The sequence below is a fragment of the Grampus griseus genome (assembly GCF_964374135.1).
Source record: "Grampus griseus genome assembly, chromosome: 7".
Taxonomy (NCBI): Eukaryota; Metazoa; Chordata; class Mammalia; order Artiodactyla; family Delphinidae; genus Grampus; species Grampus griseus.
The window spans coordinates 42,799,927-42,819,323 of record NC_139001.1 but is presented as its reverse complement, the minus strand read 5'-3'; the positions used below and the strand labels follow the sequence as shown (position 1 = coordinate 42,819,323).

General features: G+C 41.2%; 1 protein-coding gene across 3 annotated transcripts in view; it reads left to right on the top strand.

Moving 5' to 3' along the window:
- MYO1B (myosin IB) overlaps window positions 1-19,397 on the top strand; it is a 189,582-nt gene that overhangs the window by 116,901 nt on the left and 53,284 nt on the right. For all 3 annotated transcript variants that reach the window (XM_082657745.1, XM_082657744.1, XM_082657746.1), the window contains 4 exons: window positions 6,826-6,924; window positions 8,396-8,499; window positions 9,955-10,102; window positions 10,376-10,494. In XM_082657745.1, coding sequence (XP_082513871.1) covers window positions 6,826-6,924; window positions 8,396-8,499; window positions 9,955-10,102; window positions 10,376-10,494 — 470 coding nt within the window. The remainder of the gene's footprint in view (window positions 1-6,825; window positions 6,925-8,395; window positions 8,500-9,954; window positions 10,103-10,375; window positions 10,495-19,397) is intronic.

The window sequence follows — 19,397 nt, the reverse complement described above, 5'->3', positions numbered from 1 at the left end:
ACAGCATCACTATGACTCTGTTAAGTCCATGTGTGCACAAGCTTGCTCAGTTTCAGTGCTGGGGAATGTAGATTCCACCTCTCAGTGGGAAGAATGGGAAAAGAATTCGTGACCATTTTATTTTAAACAACCTAAAGCTGATAGATTGTTTTCAGAAATGACCACAATAGTTTCTTAGCTTGCCACATGCTTCGGTAGTCCCCTCTCAATGACTTAAGGCTTGGCCATGAGATTTGTTTTGGTCAATGGAACAATTTGCAAACATGGCACAATGAGAGACTCGAAAGTTGGTTCTCTACTGGGGCTTATCCTCTCTTGCTTCTCTGGGGAGCTCATTACCACCATGTGCGTGAACCTGGGCTAGTCTGCTGGGTGATGAGAGGCGCATGGAATGAACCAGCAGACGTGTGAATGAGGGCACCTTAGATCAGCCAGCTGCCAGCCAACCTGCCAGCGGAGATCAGCCAAGCTGGCTTAGATCAGAGGAACTACAAATCTGACTCTCAGACTCATGAGCTAATAAATGGTATTGGTCTAAGCTGGTAAGTTTTGGGGGCATTTGTTATGCAGCAGAAAATAACTTGAGACAGAGGTCTAATAGGTAATATCCTTTCCCCACCCAGTTTGGAAACACATGAGAAATAAGCTGGAGAGGAAGCAACTTTATTACTGTAGAGGCAAGGTTGAAGAAAGCAGCTTTTGGTTTATCACCCAAGAGGGTGTGCTAGTGGTCCTTTGGCAGGTTGGCAGGCATTGACAGCACCGAGCAACCCCTGGCCTCTCCTTGTGCGCGTTGCCCCATCTGTCTTACAGCCTGGGAGTGGGGCTGAATTTGTGCACAGTGTGGGGAATGAGGGGGCTGAGCTGTACATGCATGCCCATTTCTTCTTCCCAACTTCGCTGCTCAGAGGAGTCTTTCCTCCTGCTGAGGAGAGGAGTGAGTAAGGGGCTGAGAAGCTGGGGAGTGCATCTCATGAAATCCTCCCACGTGGAATCATAAAGCAGGAAGAAATGCCTACCTTACTCACAGGGAAGGTGGAGGGTAGAACAAATTGCTCTGAATTCTTTTTCTTTTACATTCCTTTTGAATTTACGATGCAATTAATTTATGTGCTGACTATCTCAGGGCATGTTGTTTAATCCTTATGTATGGCACATTCCTGCCATTTTGTAGCATATGGAATATAAGTTTACCCTTTTAAATTGTTTGAGACTTATAGCTTTGTTCTTCCTTTTATATCATACCTTGGGTTTAATTGATGATGAGTGGGTGGGTGACTGGGAGCAAAGCTATGTTATAACACTTCCTAAAGGAAACTCTGATCCGTATATATATGGAATTGGGGACTTACCTGTACATGAGTCAGTTCTCAACAGCTAGTGACTATTCATCAGTAAACAGTAGCTGTCTTCTTTAGGGTCAAAATTCATCAAAAACTGAGATAATTTACCTAGTTTGTAATACAAGGCTGGGCTTTTTTAGCACTTTGACATTTAATACCCCTAAAGAAGACAGAAATAATCAACCATGGATTGTGAAGTATCTGTAGCAATAAAACTGAAATTTCAAAGAGTAATTCTGTTACTCTGTAATGGATGGCTTTATATAAAAATAGATGCTTTCCTTTGTCTCAATTTTATTTTGGTGTTCTTTCTTATACAAAAATATGTTTACCATGAAAAAAGACTACATGTTTATCATGAAACAAGACTATATACCCATACTATAGAAGAAATCAGGTGTTCAAATATGTCTAAATTAACCTCAGATTAAGAAATGAATAAAGGTTTATTAGAATTGTATGTATAATAATAAGATATTATGGACTAGATATTTCATTAATTTTATTTCAGGGTTGGGTATCAAATTGTAGATTCAGATACACACATAAGTTACTTTCCAATTATTAGATAAACTTTAAATTTGTATTAGAAAAAAGTCTGTTGTGAAAATGCATAAATGCTATATGTATGCAACTGGATCCTGATTTTAAAAATGGCATTTACTTAGGTAGATAATAAGGCAAATTTTCTTCGCGTTTTAAAGCCCAAGTTGATTTTTCATGTGCAGACACTGGGAACCCTCTCACAACTTTTCATGTAACATGTCCAGCTGTCACTGGTGCTAATTTGTAACTTCAGGACTCTGACTTTTGATTTAAAACTTTAAGGTGCTTTCTTAGAAATGAAAATGCTGCATGGAGGTGGAGGTAGGGGAAACACTGTCCTGTCACGGCGCGCCAGGTGTTTGAGGTCTCTCAAAGCCTGTAACCTGCAGATAGACAAAGGTCTGTGTGAGACCCGGGCTGAGAGAGAGTACTGGGGTGAACACCCACCTCTGCTTTCTGTAATACACGTGCACAGTGAATGATTTGTAAGAAGACATTTGCGCCATCTTTTTTTACTTTAAAGCTTGTCTTTAGTGAAACTTCCTAATTCTCAATCTTGAGGATTATGTTGTGTATTTCCAGAAAAAGTATAGAGTTTATTTTAGAATATATACTCCAATATAGGAGCAAACATTAGTTCATAATCCAAGTTTTCCACTGAAATTACCATCAGTTATGCCCAGTAACTCATTGGTTAGTTGACATTTTTTCTTCTTCAAGACAGCGGAGTCCGAAGGGAGATAAATTGCTGTTACTTAGATTGCAGGCCTTTCACTATTGCTAACTGTATCATTTCACTTTATTAAAGGGACACAAATCCGTTGGAAGAGCCTTCAGTGCCACTCAAACACTTTTTTCATAATGTGTATCTTTGAGCAATTGGAGAGGAGCAGGGTCGGTCGTGTCTGCATCTTGGGCTTTCATTGTCATTCTGGCCTTACTGGCAAAACTGAGACAAAGCAAATTCTTCCATAAGCCTTAATCAAGAACTTGGACCATTTCTTCTTTTTCAGGAAGGGAGATTATACATAGAGTAAAGAAACTTTGATCGGGCTTCCCTGGTGGCGCAGTGGTTGAGAGTCCGCCTGCCGATGCAGGGGACACAGGTTCGTGCCCCGGTCCGGGAAGATCCCACATGCCTCAGAGCGGCTGGGCCTGTGAGCCATGGCCGCTGAGCCTGCGCGTCCGGAGCCTGTGCTCCGCAATGGGAGAGGCCCGCGTACCGCAAAAAAAGAAAAAAAAAATAGAAACTGATCATGCTACCTAATCCTTCACCTGTTATGTTCCAAAGTAATGTGATTTTTCCCCCTTCCAAACCACTACTTGTTCTTTTATTCCTTGGCTTATTAAAAGGCATCCGTCTCCAGCAGGTGCAAACATGGACATTTTACTTCTTTCATATCTTATGCCCTAGGGAGGGTGTCCCAGTGCCCAGGAACATGTATATGCTGTGGACTAGCTGGTAATTAGTCAAAACTAAGAAAACCCCTCAGTGATGGTCTGATTCTGTTAATAGTCAGGTGGCAGTGTCATGGTGGAGTTGGTGGGAAAGTTCTGATTCCAGAGTTTCTCTGTCCCTACCCATTGCTTTTCCCCTTTAGAATGGCTTAATAGGTTTATCTCTTCCCTTAAAACTTAAATTTATATAACATTTGATATGAACTTAAATTTATATCTTGAGGGTTCAAGAATATAGCTGCATTGGAATATACGGAGGCTATTATACTCTCTTCTCTACTAAATATCTGGCATATCCTATACTCCTTTTTATTAAGTCTTGTTAGTAGAGGCGCAGTCAGTGGTAGCAGAAGCATCTAAAGCAGAAGAGAAGGCTGTGCCAGTGTTTCGCTTTGCCTTAATTCAGGGGCACATTAAAATGTTCAGGTGGCAAGTCGTTATAGTGAATTGAATTTATGTTCTGTACCTTGAGTAATTATTTGATATGGCTTCATGCTGTTAGATTATGTTGGGTTTTTTCAAAAAGAAATAGACTAGGGAATGGTTTTAAGCACTAGTAAATTATTTGGGAGCAAACATTTTCCCTGATTACTGTTCTGCCTAGAAGCTTGTAACTTACAAGAAAAGTCATAAAGAAATAGGAGGCTCTGGGGTAATCAACAAAGCATTTTAGGTGGGAAAACCCTCAACTGCTTTGTAATAAAAGGTTCCTCATTTTGTGATTGAGTTGCTTAGGTGAAGTCATATATTTTATGTAAAGAACAGCCTCAGCCTTTGCAAGCGTTTGTGGATTTAGCATTCTTTTTGCTGGAAAATTATAAAGAGCATAGCATGATACCTTAGTCTCCTAAAGCTTTGCATTCTGGCTTTGTTGCTTAGTAACAATGTGATGTGAGCCTCGTTTTCTCATCTACAAAATGGGGATTATAAAACCAACCTCAGAGGAGGTGTTCAGGGTTGAATATGGTAACAAATGAAAAGTACTGAATGCAGAGCGGAAGGTCAGTCAAAGTTCCCTTGCAGTTCCCCTCCTGCACTGTTCCTTTTAAACGCACGTTGTATTATGTTTCAGATTTGACCATGATAGTGATCACTGATCATATCAGCATGTGTGGTGCAAGGAGTACATTGGCCAACATTCCCTTCCACCCTGCACAGGCGAATATTATTCTTTAACCTGGTGACTGTGAATATTATCCTTTAACTTGGTGACTGTTATCTGCTGAATCTTATAGCCATTGCTCTTTCTAAACTCTCCATTGTGTGTGAGCATTTGTTCAAAAAGTGCCAAACGTAAGGCTGGCCATGTTGCTGTTGCACAGTGCGGCCCTGTCAGGTGCTCTGAAGGTGTGATTTCATGTCTTGAAATATCACAGTTTGCTTGTGGAGTGTGACTGGGTGAGTGCCACAGAACAGTTGTTTGTCATCATCATTAAGGTGCCCCTGTGAGGTGAGGCTGGTGAGGCATGGCGGGATTCTTGGTGCTATGGGGGGAGCCTGGGGTTTGCGGGCTTTGACAGGTGAAAGACACATGGTCATTCTCTTTTCTCACCCCCATCTCCTGCTCTCTCTTAAAGGTGTTGCCAGCCCACCTTGGACAGTGCCACTGCTCGTGGTTTGGGTGGTGGGTGTAATCAAGAGCACGTATGTGTGACAATTGTAGGTCAAGAGGAAGAAGGTCTTCAGGTTTGCAGTCAGTGCCGGGCTCATTCCCAGGTAGTGCTGGCACATAGTGGGTGAGCAGTGTGTTGATTGAAGGAATTTGTGCGGGAATGGATAAAGTAAACGGAAGCATTTGCTTATGTTTTTCATGTAGTCGAGTTACTTTCTTCTAGGCTCGAGGAATTTCCTGTAAGGAATAGCTTCTCAATGAAGACTCTGCCCATGCGCTGGGAGGTCTTTCTTCTAAAACTGTGCTGGTACTCTTAGGACCCCAAAGGAGCTTGGTCCATGATAAGTGCAATCATACTGCACTTTTATCCTTACCTGTTTATTCTGTCTTCTGCCCTGGATGTCAGTATTTATAAGTTGATTGAAACGCTCAGTCCTTAGAGATGATGACTATTACACAATCCTTTTCTTTTTTTGGCTAAATATGAAGTCTTCATTATTCTCCATGTATGATTTGAGGGCATTGGCAGTCGTCCAGGTCAAGTTAGAGCTGGAGATGAAAATGAAAACTCTGCAGCATCCCGTTCCTAATAATTCTTGTGTTTACATATTTTTGTTCTCTTCCTGTCAAGTTTATTTTATGTGTCCTTACAACACATCTCTTCATTCTTACAAATGGCCTTGTGTGTTTGGAGCACCCTAGGGCTTCTCATTCATCAAATCTACACTCCTTAACTCTACCTAGACTCCTCCTTATGTGCTAGTGTAGATTCCAGAAATACAGCTTAAGAAGTTCAAGGACAAGTCTCTGTGAAATTGCACATCGTTCACTCCCTTACTCATTTTCTGAATTATGTTTAGATTTCAATCTGATGGGAAATCAAATTAGTGCTCAATGATAGGATCACTGATTCATCATTTTATAACTAATCTGGCCTTTGCTCACAGAATCCAGACCCTCTTTTATATCCCTGGTCAGTGCTAAACAGGACTCCAGGCAGAAATATTCTCTGCCATTGTACGTTGCCACCCCCTGTTGCTGCCACAGCGGCACCTTTCTGGTTCACTTGATTGATGGATTCATCCCTTCCTTTCTCCTTCCTTCCTCCCCTTCCTGAAAGCTTGAAAACTTGATAAGGCATCAGATTTACAGGATGAAAGATCATCTGGAATCAATGAACGTATACTGTCAAATAACTCCAGATTCCATTAAATGAGAACCACCTTTCATTCTTTAAGACTGCAAGAGATCAAGAAAGTCTGGTTCACTTATGTCAGGTAGCAGGGCATGTGGATATGGTGGGGTCTGCACTTGGGTCAGAGAGCCTGATTTCAAATCCATCTTAAACCCTTGGACTGTTAGTTTTTTCATCTGTAAAATCATACCTTACAAAAATGGTGGGGAGGATTCAATGAAATAATGTCTATAAAGCACTTAGCATAAAATAAGATATCAAAAATGTTAACTTGTTATCATTATAACTCAAGTGAATTCTTAACTGAATGGCTGCATTTCCTTGCTTAGATTTGTAATACTACATATTGAAGAACTTAATGTCATCATGTATAAAATCAAGAGAATATTATTATAAAAGCTGTATTGTCTTTAATCAGCTTGTCGAATGTATTGTTAAACTTATTTTGCATATTCACTATGGTTCAGAAAGAACCTGGTTTGTTTAATTTGGTGCTTTTAGTTAGAGCTGTGCTTCTTCCTGAAAGTAGAACTGAAAATGTAGCTTCTGTTATTATTTTATTAATGCAAAACAGAAAATGAAAAAGAAAGTGAGGGGGAAAAGAAAGAAGCATGGTGTATTTGAAAGTGAAACTACTACTGTACTATGAATTTGATTCTTTTTCTCTCTAGATCTTTTAGAGAAATCTCGTGTTGTTAAGCAGCCAAGAGGTGAAAGAAACTTCCACGTGTTCTATCAGCTGCTTTCTGGTGCCTCTGAAGAGCTCCTCAGTAAGTCCCTGTTTCTTTTTTTCTTTTTTCTTTTTTTTTTTAAGAATTTTATTTTATTTTATTTATTTTTGGCTGCATTGGGTCTTTGTTGCGCTGTGCAGTCTCCTCATTGTGGTGGCTTCTCTTGTTGCAGAGCATGGGCTCTAGGTGTGCGGGCTCAGTAGTTGTGGCTCACGGGCTTAGTTGCTCCACAGCATGTGGGATCTTCCTGGACCAGGGCTCGAACCCATCTCCCCTGCATTGGCAGGCGGATTCTTAACCACTGTGCCACTGGGGAAGCCCCAGTCCCTGTTTCTATGTTTTAATTTTTACTCTTGCAACATTTTCCAAAGCAGAAGCATTCCATACACTTTTCTTCTTCTTAAAATTTTCCCATGATTCTGGCTGAAGGGAAGAACAAGATGTGTTGGCTTCTGCCACCTTGCAGTCTTTGTTTGATATCTGTCCCCAGAGTACCTCACCAGGTACTGGGACATGTCTCAGATGGTTTGCTAAAAGAGCTAAAAGTTGAGGGAGGGTCTCATCATCAATTTAAAAAATAAAACGGAAGAATATAATTAGTCCAGTTGGGGAGAAAAAATTAGCAGGGAGTAGTTGATGAATACAATTCTATAAAAACAAATTGCTCAGTGACGATTTAAAAATAGTGGGAAGACATTTGCAACTGATACAAGAGATCAAAGTCTGACCTATGTATATTTTAGAGAATTAATATAAGTCCATCAGGATAGGCAATAGCTAAGTGATGAAAAGTTTTGAGCAAGTAGTTCAAACAAGAAGAGCTATGGAAAGTCAACACACTGGGGGGGAAAAAAATCATCCTTACTAATTATTGACAAATGTAAATTGAAACAGCACTGAAGTGTTCACCACACATGTATTAGCAAAAGTTATTAAAGAGGATAAAGCTGGCAGAGTTGTCAGGCACTGATCTGCTTAGAGCTTGTGGGTGTCACTTCAAAGTGAGGACTTCTTCCTGGGGGGACTAATTGGCAAAGCAGAATAAGTCATAAAATGATCAGAGCCTACCGCCCAGGTGCACCACTTTTTGGAATATACCCAATGAAATAATACAAAAGAATCCAAAGAAACATTCTGTGTGAAGACATTTATCACTGTCCTTTATTTGTTATTATAAACTGGAGAAAATCCAAACGTCCAGCAGTGGGGGAATCCCTGGGCAGACATCGTACGTTATAAGGAAATAGTACGTTGAAGATACTTTATATTATCAAAGTTTGGAAAGAACCTGTCTCGATAAGAATACATGTAAAAACAAGCAGAGTTTGAAATATGTACAATGGTGATAAAGGTGATTTTAGAAAAATACTGATCTTTGGGTATCAATTTTTGTTCTATTGCTTGAATGCATAGTGTGAAATCTTTTTATCTGAAGCGTTAAGGGGATGAGATATTGAAGATGATTAGATTGGTTGAAGTACCTTATAAACTTGTATGTGTGATCCAATAGATAAGCTTAAACTTGAGCGGGATTTCAGCAGATACAATTACCTGAGTCTGGACTCTGCCAAAGTTAATGGAGTGGACGACGCAGCAAATTTCAGAACCGTTAGGGTAAGATGTAACCCTCTTATTACTCTTTAAAATGGGTAACACTATATTGCTCAATCAGAATTGGTAATAATTCTGAGTTTTCTTTGATGTATAACTCATGCTCCCTGAGGTTTTAGAATTATAGAAGAATTTGTTTTATTTTTATTAGTTTGATTTTTTATTAGCTCAAAAATCCTGTAGTATCGAGAAGGCCATGCTTTACTGGAGCACGCAGTTTTACTGTTTGTCAAAAGGAGCTTTCTTATTATATTATCTTGGGGTTTAACTTTTAGTATTGTACTGAAATTCCAAATGTCTTTATAGCCAAACTCAGTAGTTAAATTCCACATGTAAACCTGTCCTACAGTCATGTTAAGTCAAATCTGTTTTTCAGACAGAAAGTCATGTTTATATACAGTTTTCAAAAAATCATGCATAAACCAGAATAATTAGCATTTGTGTTCATTAGAAAAGAAATTATTTTAAATTATACTCTACATTCTATGTTTATGAGACACTTGGAAAATTACTTCTATAGGACGTGATCTGATAACTGTTATTTACTTCTAAATGAGAGAGCTGTGATAGTGGTGATGGGGGGGATAGGTTAGATTATAGGTAAAATAAGACTGGAATCGGTTCATCTTTGGGGGTGAGTGAAAATAACATGGGGTTCTTTTCCTGCTCTTTAGACTTTTATATACGTTTGAAATTTTCTAGAACAAAAAATCTTACAGCACTCCCGTTACTATGTAACCTAGTCACTATAAATAGTTAGATAGACAGATAGGTAGGTAGATAGAGAGACAGAGAGAAATAAAGTAAATAAGGAAGCAAGCAAGCTGGGCTATTCTTAACAAGAAAGCATTTCTTAAGAGTATCATTTTTTAAAATTGTCTCAACATTCTCTTACGGAAACCTGTTGACTCCTGGACATGATTTTAAGACTTGAGTTCAGGACCAGTTCCATAACTGCTTTGCCTGGCAAATCATTGGCACTCAATAAAAATTTATGACTGGACGAATGTTCTGTGTTATCCATAGTTTGTGGAATCAGGCACTTCACCTTTGCAAACTACAGTTTTTCTCGTACGTAAAATAAACGAAGAGGTTTTTTTTTGTAGGGGGTTATGAAAGCTGTTTGTTTGGAGTCAGAGTGGGAACCCAGGGCTCAGCTCTCAGCCTTCTCTCCCTCTGTCTTCCTCTTTACATGCCCCCTTTGCCACAGCCCGTGAAGTACCCCAGGGCTCCTTGAATCAGAGCTTGAAGCCACTGAACAAGATAGAGCCCCACATTGGTGCTATTTCAGGTCTCTTAATAGGTTTGTCTTTTGGAAAGTTTATTCCAGGACACTTTGTCTTTTTGTTGTTGTTGTTATTTTTGTTTTTTTTCAGAGCCGAATCTGTTATATGATTTATTTTTAAAAAATAATAAAGAGCTACAGAAAGAAAACAGGTGCTTTCCCCCCCTCCCCAGAATGCCATGCAGATTGTGGGTTTCATGGACCACGAAGTTGAGTCCGTGTTGGAGGTGGTGGCCGCGGTGTTGAAGCTGGGGAACATCGAGTTCAAGCCCGAATCACGAGTGAATGGCTTAGATGAAAGCAAGATCAAAGATAAAAATGGTAAGTCAGCAGAGGACAGACCCTGTTTAGCAAAACTGGCTTTGAACTTCTGCCCAGTTTTTAATATAGAAAGTAAAACTTGCTTTTCACTGAGTTGAAAAGGCTTTCTAGTGAAATCGAGCAGAAACATAATTACAGCTCAGTCTGAAGTCTTTTGATTTATATATTTTACACTGTTGGGTTTGAAAACGATTTAGAAAGAACAGTGTAAGCCTTGAAAGTGATTATGAACAGCAGATATGCAGTCACTGTTTGTCCATTCCCGCACAACAGAGTTAAAAGAAATTTGCGAGCTGACCGGCATTGACCAGTCAGTCCTAGAGCGAGCCTTCAGTTTCCGAACAGTTGAGGCCAAGCAAGAGAAAGTTTCAACTACACTGAACGTGGCTCAGGTGGGTGAAACATAATGTCTGGAAGGGAGTTTTTAAAGTCTGTGGTATTTTTATATAAGTGGAAACAAAAATTTTATTTTTTAGATTATTATCTTAACTGTCATGCTGTTTTCTAGGCATCGTTCTAGGCACTAGGGACACAGGGTAACCTAAACAGATAAAGATCCCTGCCCATATGGAGCTTAAAATTTTGGCAGAAGGAGCCAAAGCAGTAGACCTAATAAATAAATGTATATAGCAAGCTAGCAGGTGGTAAGTGCAGGCGACAAAGAGAAAACAGTAGAGCAGAGCAAGGGACATCCATAGTGTTGGGGGCAGAGAAGTCGAGTGAGCTGAGAAGTGGCTGGAGAGTTTTGAGCATGGGTGGTATGATCTGCATTGTATTTTTTTTTTTTTAACATCTTTATTGGAGTATAATTGCTTTACAATGGTATGTTAGTTTCAGCTTCACAACAAAATGAATCAGTTATATATATACATATGTTCCCATATCTCTTCCCGCTTGCGTCTCCCTCCCTCCCACCCTCCCTATCCCACCCCTCCAGGCGGTCACAAAGCACCGAGCTGATCTCCCTGTGCTATGCGGCTGCTTCCCACTAGCTATCTACCTTACGTTTGGTAGTGTATATATGTCCATGCCTCTTTATCGCTTTGTCACCGTTTACCCTTCCCCCTCCCCATAGCCTCAAGTCCATTCTCTAGTAAGTCTGTGTCTTTATTCCTGTTTCACCCCTAGGTTTTTCATGACATTTTTTTTTCTTAGATTCCATATATATGTGTTAGCATACGGTATTTGTCTCTCTCGTTCTGACTTACTTCACTCTGTATGACAGACTCTAGGTCTATCCACCTCATTACAAATAGCTCAATTTCGTCTCTTTTTATGGCTGAGTAATATTCCATTGTATATATGTGCCACATCTTCTTTATCCATTCATCCGATGATGGACACTTAGGTTGTTTCCACCTCTGGGCTATTGTAAATAGAGCTGCAATGAACATTTTGGTACATGACTCTTTTTGAATTATGGTTTTCTCAGGGTATATGCCCAGTAGTGGGATTGCTGGGTCATATGGTAGTTCTATTTGTAGCTTTTTAAGGAACCTCCATACTGTTCTCCACAGTGGCTGTATCAATTTATATTCCCACCAACAGTGTAAGAGGGTTCCCTTTTCTCCACACCCTCTCCAGCATTTATTGTTTCTAGATTTTTTGATGATGGCCATTCTGACTGGTGTGAGATGATATCTCATTGTAGTTTTGATTTGCATTTCTCTCATGATTAGTGATGTTGAGCATTCTTTCATGTGTTTGTTGGCACTGTATATCTTCTTTGGAGAAATGTCTATGTAGGTCTTCTGCCCATTTTTGGATTGGGTTGTTTGTTTTTTTGTTATTGAGCTGCATGAGCTGCTTGTAAATTTTGGAGATTAATCCTTTGTCAGTTGCTTCATTTGCAAATATTTTCTCCCATTCTGAGGGTTGTCTTTTGGTCTTGTTTATGGTTTCCTTTGCTGTGCAAAAGCTTTTAAGTTTCATTAGGTCCCATTTGTTTACTCTTGTTTTTATTTCCATGTCTCTAGGAGGTGGGTCAAAAAGGACCTTGCTGTGATTTATGTCATAGAGTGTTCTGCCTATGTTTTCCTCTAAGAGTTTGATAGTTTCTGGCCTTACATTTAGGTCTTTAATCCATTTTGAACTTATTTTTGTGTATGGTGTTAGGGAGTGATCTAATTTCATACTTTTACATGTAGCTGTCCAGTTTTCCCAGCACCACTTATTGAATAGGCTGTCCTTTCTCCACTGTACATTTCTGCCTCCTTTGTCAAAGATAAGGTGACCATATGTGCGTGGGTTTATCTCTGGGCTTTCTATCCTGTTCCATTGATCTATCTTTCTGTTTTTGTGCCAGTACCATACCGTCTTGATAACTGTAGCTTTGTAGTATAGTCTGAAGTCTGGGAGCCTGATTCCTCCAGTTCCTTCTTTCGTTCTCAAGGTTGCTTTGGCTATTCGGGGTCTTTTGTGTTTCCATACAAATTGTGAAATTTTTTGTTCTAGTTCTGTGAAAAATGCCAGTGGTAGTTTGATAGGGATTGCATTGAATCTATAGATTGCTTTCGGTAGTAGAGTCATTTTCAGAATGTTGATTCTTCCAATCCAAGAACATGGTATATCTCTCCATCTATTTGTATCATCTTTAATTTCTTTCATCAGTGTCTTATAATTTTCTGCATACAGATCTTTTGTCTCCTTAGGTAGGTTTATTCCTAGATATTTTATTCTTTTTGTTGCAATGGTAAATGGGAGTGTTTTCTTGATTTCACTTTCAGATTTTTCATCATTAGTATATAGGAATGCCAGAGATTTCTGTGCATTAATTTTGTATCCTGCCACTTTACCAAATTCATTGATTAGCTCTAGTAGTTTTCTGGTAGCATCTTTAGGGTTCTCTATGTATAGGATCATGTCATCTGCAAACAGTGACAGCTTTACTTCTTCTTTTCCGATTTGGATTCCTTTTATTTCCTTTTCTTCTCTGATTGCCGTGGCTAAAACTTCCAAAACTATGTTGAATAAGAGTGGTGAGAGTGGGCAACCTTGTCTTGTTCCTGATCTTAGTGGAAATGCTTTCAGTTTTTCACCATTGAGGATGATGTTTGCTGTGGGCTTGTCATATATGGCCTTTATTATGTTGAGGAAAGTTCCCTCTATGCCTACTTTCTGCAGGGTTTTTATCATAATTGGGTGTTGAATTTTGTCAAAAGCTTTCTCTGCATCTATTGAGATGATCATATGGTTTTTCTCCTTCAGTTTGTTAATATGGTTTATCACATTGATAGATTTGCGTATATTGAAGAATCCTTGCATTCCTGGAATAAACCCCACTTGATCATGGTGTATGATCCTTTTAATGTGCTGTTGGATTCTGTTTGCTAGTATTTTGTTGAGGATTTTTGCATCTATGTTCATCAGTGATATTGGCCTGTAGTTTTCTTTCTTTGTGACATCCTTGTCTGGTTTTGGTATCAAGGTGATGGTGGCCTCGTAGAAGGAGTTTGGGAGTGTTCCTCCCTCTGCTATATTTTGGAAGAGTTTGAGAAGGATAGGTGTTAGCTCTTCTCTAAATGTTTGATAGAATTCGCCTGTGAAGCCATCTGGTCCTGGGCTTTTCTTTGTTGGAAGATTTTTAATCACAGCTTCAATTTCAGTGCTTGTGATTGGTCTGTTCATATTTTCTATTTCTTCCTGATTCAGTCTTGGCAGGTTGTGCATTTCTAAGAATTTGTCCATTTCTTCCAGATTGTCCATTTTATTGGCATAGAGTTGCTTGTAGTAATCTCTCATGATCTCTTTTATTTCTGCAGTGTCAGTTGTTACCTCTCCTTTTTCATTTCTAATTCTATTGATTTGAGTCTTCTCCCTTTTTTTCTTGATGAGTCTGGCTAGTGGTTTATCTATTTTGTTTATCTTCTCAAAGAACCAGCTTTTAGTTTTATTGATCTTTGCTATTGTTTCCTTCATTTCTTTTTCATTTATTTCTGATCTGATTTTTATGATTTCTTTCCTTCTGCTAGCTTTGGGGTTTTTTTGTTCTTCTTTCTCTAATTGCTTGAGGTGCAAGGTTAGGTTGTTTATTCGAGATGTTTCCTGCTTCTTAAGGTGGGCTTGTATTGCTATAAACTTCCCCCTTAGAACTGCTTTTGCTGCATCCCACAGGTTTTGGGTCGTTGTGTCTCCATTGTCATTTGTCTCTAGGTATTTTTTGATTTCCTCTTTGATTTCTTCAGTGATCACTTCATTATTAAGTAGTGTATTGTTTAGCCTCCATGTGTTTGTATTTTTTACAGATCTTTTACTGTAATTGATATCTAGTCTCATGGCGTTGTGGTCAGAAAAGATACTTGATACAATTTCAATTTTCTTAAATTTACCAAGGCTTGATTTGTGACCCAAGATATGATCTATCCTGGAGAATGTTCCATGAGCACTTGAGAAAAATGTGTATTCTGTTGTTTTTGGATGGAATGTCCTATAAATATCAATTAACTCCATCTTGTTTAATGTATCATTTAAAGCTTGTGTTTCCTTATTTATTTTCATTTTGGATGATCTGTCCATTGGTGAAAGTGGGGTGTTAAAGTCCCCTACTATGAATGTGTTAGTGTCGATTTCCCCTTTTATGGTTGTCAGTATTTGCCTTATGTATTGAGGTGCACCTATGTTGGGTGCATAAATATTTACAATTGTTATATCTTCCTCTTGGATCGATCCCTTGATCATTATGTAGTGTCCTTCTTTGTCTCTTCTAATAGTCTTTGTTTTAAAGTCTATTTTGTCTGATATGAGAATTGCTACTCCGGCTTTCTTTTGGTTTCCATTTGCATGAAATACCTTTTTCCATCCCCTTACTTTCAGTCTGTATGTGTCTCTAGGTCTGAAGTGGGTCTCTTGTAGACAGCAAATATATGGGTCTTGTTTTTGTATCCATTCAGCCAATCTGTGTCTTTTGGTGGGAGCATTTAGTCCATTTACATTTAAGGTAATTATCGATATGTGTGTTCCTATTCCCATTTTCTTAATTGTTTTGGGTTCGTTATTGTAGGTCCTTTCCTTCTTTTGTGTTTCTTGCCTAGAGAAGTTCCTTTAGCAGTTGTTGTAGAGCTGGTTTGGTGGTGCTGAACTCTCTCAACTTTTGCTTGTCTGTAAAGGTTTTAATTTCTCCATCAAATCTGAATGAGATCCTTGCTGGGTAGAGTAATCTTGGTTGCAGGTTTTTCTCCTTCAACACTTTCAATATGTCCTGCCACTCCCTTCTGGCTTGCAGAGTTTCTGCTGAAAGATCAGCTGTTAACCTTATGGGGATTCCCTTGTGTGTTATTTGTTGTTTTTCCCTTGCTGCTTTTAATATGTTTTCTTTGTACTTAATTTTTGACAGTTTGATTAATATGTGTCTTGGCGTATTTCTCCTTGGATTTATCCTGTATGGGACTCTCTGTGCTTCCTGGACTTGATTAACTATTTCCTTTCCCATATTAGGGAAGTTTTCAACTATAATCTCTTCAAATATTTTCTCAGTCCCTTTCTTTTTCTCTTCTTCTTCTGGAACCCCTATAATTCGAATGTTGGTGCGTTTAATGTTGTCCCAGAGGTCTCTGAGACTGTCCTCAGTTCTCTTCATTCTTTTTTCTTTATTCTGCTCTGCAGTAGTTATTTCCACTATTTTATCTTCCAGGTCACTTATCCGTTCTTCTGCCTCAGTTATTCTGCTATTGATCCCATCTAGAGTACTTTTAATTTCATTTATTGTGTTGTTCATCGTTGCTTGTTTCATCTTTAGTTCTTCTAGGTCCTTGTTAACTGATTCTTGCAATTTGTCCATTCTATTGTCCATTCTATCTCCAAGATTTCGGATCAACCTTACTATCATTATTCTGAATTCTTTTTCAGGTAGACTGCCTATTTCCTCTTCATTTGTTAGGTCTGGTGGGTTTTTATCTTGCTCCTTCATCTGCTGTGTGTTTTTCTGTCTTTTCATTTTGCTTATCTTACTGTGTTTGGGGTCTCCTTTTTTTTTTTGCAGGCTGAAGGTTCGTAGTTCCTTTTGTTTTTTGTGTCTGTCCCCAGTGGCTAAGGTTGGTTCAGTGGGTTGTGTAGGCTTCCTGGTGGAGGGTACTAGTGCCTGTGTTCTGGTGTATGAGGCTGGATCTTGTCTTTCTGGTGGGCAGGTCCACGTCTGGTGGTGTGTTTTGGGGTGTCTGTAGACTTATTATGATTTTAGGCAGCCTCTCTGCTAATGGGTGGGGTTGTGTTCCTGTCTTGCTAGTTGTTTGGCATAGGATGTCCAGCACTGTAGCTTGCTGGTCGTTGAGTGAAGCTGGGTGCTGGCGTTGAGATGGAGATCTCTCGGAGATTTTTGCTGTTTGATATTATGTGCAGCTGGGAGGCCTCTTGTGGACCAGTGTCCTGAAGTTGGCTCTCCCACCTCAGAGGCACAGCACTGAGTCCTGGCTGCAGCACCAAGAGCCTTTCATCCACAGGGCTCCTTAATTTGGGATGATTCGTTGTCTATTCAGGTATTCCACAGATGCAGGGTATATCAAGTTGATTGTAGAGCTTTAATCCGCTGCTTCTGAGGCTGCTGGGAGAGATTTCCCTTTCTCTTCTTTGTTCTCACAGTTCCCAGGGGCTCAGCTTTGGATTTGGCCCCGCCTGTGCGTGTAGGTCGCCGGAGGGCGTCTGTTCTTTGCTCAGACAGGAAGGGGTTAAAGGAGCCGCTGATTCGGGGGCTCTGGCTCACTCAGGCCGGGGGGGGGGAGGGAGGGTCACGGAGTGCGGGGCGGGCCTGCAGCGGCAGAGGCCGGCGTGACGCTGCAGCCTGAGGCGCGCCGTGCGCTCTCCCGGGGGAGCCGTCCCTGGATCCCGGGACCCTGGCAGTGGCGGGCTGCACAGGCTCCCCGGAAGGGCGTGTGGCTAGTGACCTGTGTTCGCACACAGGCCTCCTGGCGGCGGCGGCAGCAGCAGCCTTAGCGTCCCATGTCCGTCTCTGGGCTCCGCACTCTTAGCCGCGGCTCGCGCCCGTCTCTGGAGCTCTCTCAAGCAGCGTTCTTAATCCCCTCTCCTCGCGCACCAGGAAACAAAGAGGGACGTAAAAGTCTCTTGCCTCTTCGGCAGGTCCAGACCCCTCCCCGGACTCTCTCCCGGCCAGCCGAGGCGCACCAACGCCCTGCAGGCTGTGTTCACGCCGCCAACCCCAGTCCTCTCCCGGCGCTCCGACAAAAGCCGGAGCCTCAGCTCCCAGTCCCGCCCGCCCCGGCGGGCGAGCAGACAAGCCTCTCGGCTGGTGAGTGCCGGTCGGCCCGATCCTCTGCGCTGGAATCTGTCCGCTTTGCCCTCCGCACCCCTGTTGCTGTGCTCTCCTCCGCGGCTCCCAAGCTCCCCCACTCCGCCTCCCGAAGTCTCCACCCGCGAAGGGGCTTCCTAGTGTGTGGACACTTTTCCTCCTTCACAGCTCTCTTCCGCTGGTGCAGGACCCGTCCCTATCCTTTTGTCTCTGTTTAGTTTTTTCTTTTGCCCTAACCAGGTACGTGGGGGGTTCCTTGCCTTTTGGGAGGTCTGAGGTCTTCTGCCAGCGTTCAGTAGGTGCTCCGTAGGAGTTGTTCCACGCGTAGATGTATTTCTGGTGTATCTGTGGAGAGGAAGGTGATCTCCGCGTCTTACTCTTCCGCCATCTTCCCGGAAGTTGCATTGTATTTTAAGGAGTCATTCTGGCTGCAACGTAGAGAGCAGAGTGTAGGGGACAGACGGGCATCTTAGTCACTTTGGCTGCTATAACAGCGTACCGTAGACTGGGTGGCTTAAGCAAAAAAACATTTATTTCTCTCAGTTCTGGAGGCTAGATGCCTGGGATCAGGGTGCCAACAGGGTCGAATTGTTGGTAAGGGCCGTCTTCTTGATTTACAGACAGCTCCCTTCTTACTGTGTCCTCACATGGCAGAGAGAGAGAGCAAGCAAGTGAGCTTTGATGTCTTCATCCCTTTATAAGGGTACCAGTCCCATCATGGGGACTTCACCCTCATGACCACATCTAAATCTAATCTAATCTAAATCTAAAGGCTCCACCTCCAAATACCACTGCATTAGGGAGTAGGGCTTCAACAATATGGGTTTGGGGGTGAGAGGACACAGACATTCATAGCACAGGGGAGCACACAGTTGTGTGCTAACCCAGAGATGATGGTGGCTTTTGAACCAGGTGGTGGCAGTGGAACAAGAAGTGGTCACCTCTGGATATGTTTTGAAAGTGGAGACAACAGGACTTGCTGATGCCTCGATATGTGTGATATGAAAGAAAGAGAAGAGTCAAGGATGACCCTCAACATTTTTGGCCCAAGCAACTAGGAAAATGGAATTGCCACTTACTGATTTGCAGAAGGCAGTGGGGGAAGCTGGCTGTGGTCAAGAGGCCAACCTGGCTTCGCTGCCTTTCTGACTGTTCCCCCTCCAGCCTCCACACTTAGGCCAATGAAATCTTTCTAAGACACAAATCTGAGTTGCTTGTGTCTTCTCTCCTTTGGTTCAAAATGGATGAACAGGTGTATACATGCATGCATGTATACCTAGGAGCTTGTGGAGACCCTTTCAGTGTAAACCCTTTGTTCTATGGTTTAGACATTGTCCCACCAGTCAGTGCTCATCTGGCCTAGAATTAAATGACTAATTCCGGACTTTTCCCACTCAGGCCTATTTTGTCCAACTGTATTCTCATCCTCCTTGCAAGTAGCCTTAAGCTTAAGACAGTAGATTGGGTTTAATCTTCCTCTCTACTGCTCTGGCCTAGTCTTTCCTAGTAACCCAAGAATGCCTACACACCTTTAACTTTCTTTCAACTTTGATTTCTTATTTTAGGTGAGGGATTTGGGTTATGGAAATACTGTACCTTTATGCATATGTTAGTTTGATGTATACATAAAGTTTCTAGCTATAACTGTCATGTGTCCTTCTTTCTAAGTTACTACTACTGCCGTCACGTCTGTCCCCGTCCCCCTCACTCACTCAAAGTCAGATGGTGAGTCACTTACCTCATCAAGGAAAGTTTGTTGAGAGCCTGCACAGCACAAGCCCCCCCGTAGACTGTTAGTAGGGACGTAAGGGATTAAAAAGGACTTTCGCAGAAAATAGTTTCTGAGCCAGACTTTGAAGGATTTAGATGTATAAAGAATGGGTGAAACAGCATTTCAAAAAGAAAACAGTGAGAGGAGCCAGGTTTGGAGTACATATCAGGAAGAGGGTTGATCAGGCTTGGCTATGGCTTTAGATATGTGAAGAGGATTCAAAGCAACGTGGCTGGAAAGGTTACGTTTGGTGTCCAAGTGGCGCGTCTGCAGCAGTGGTTCTCAAA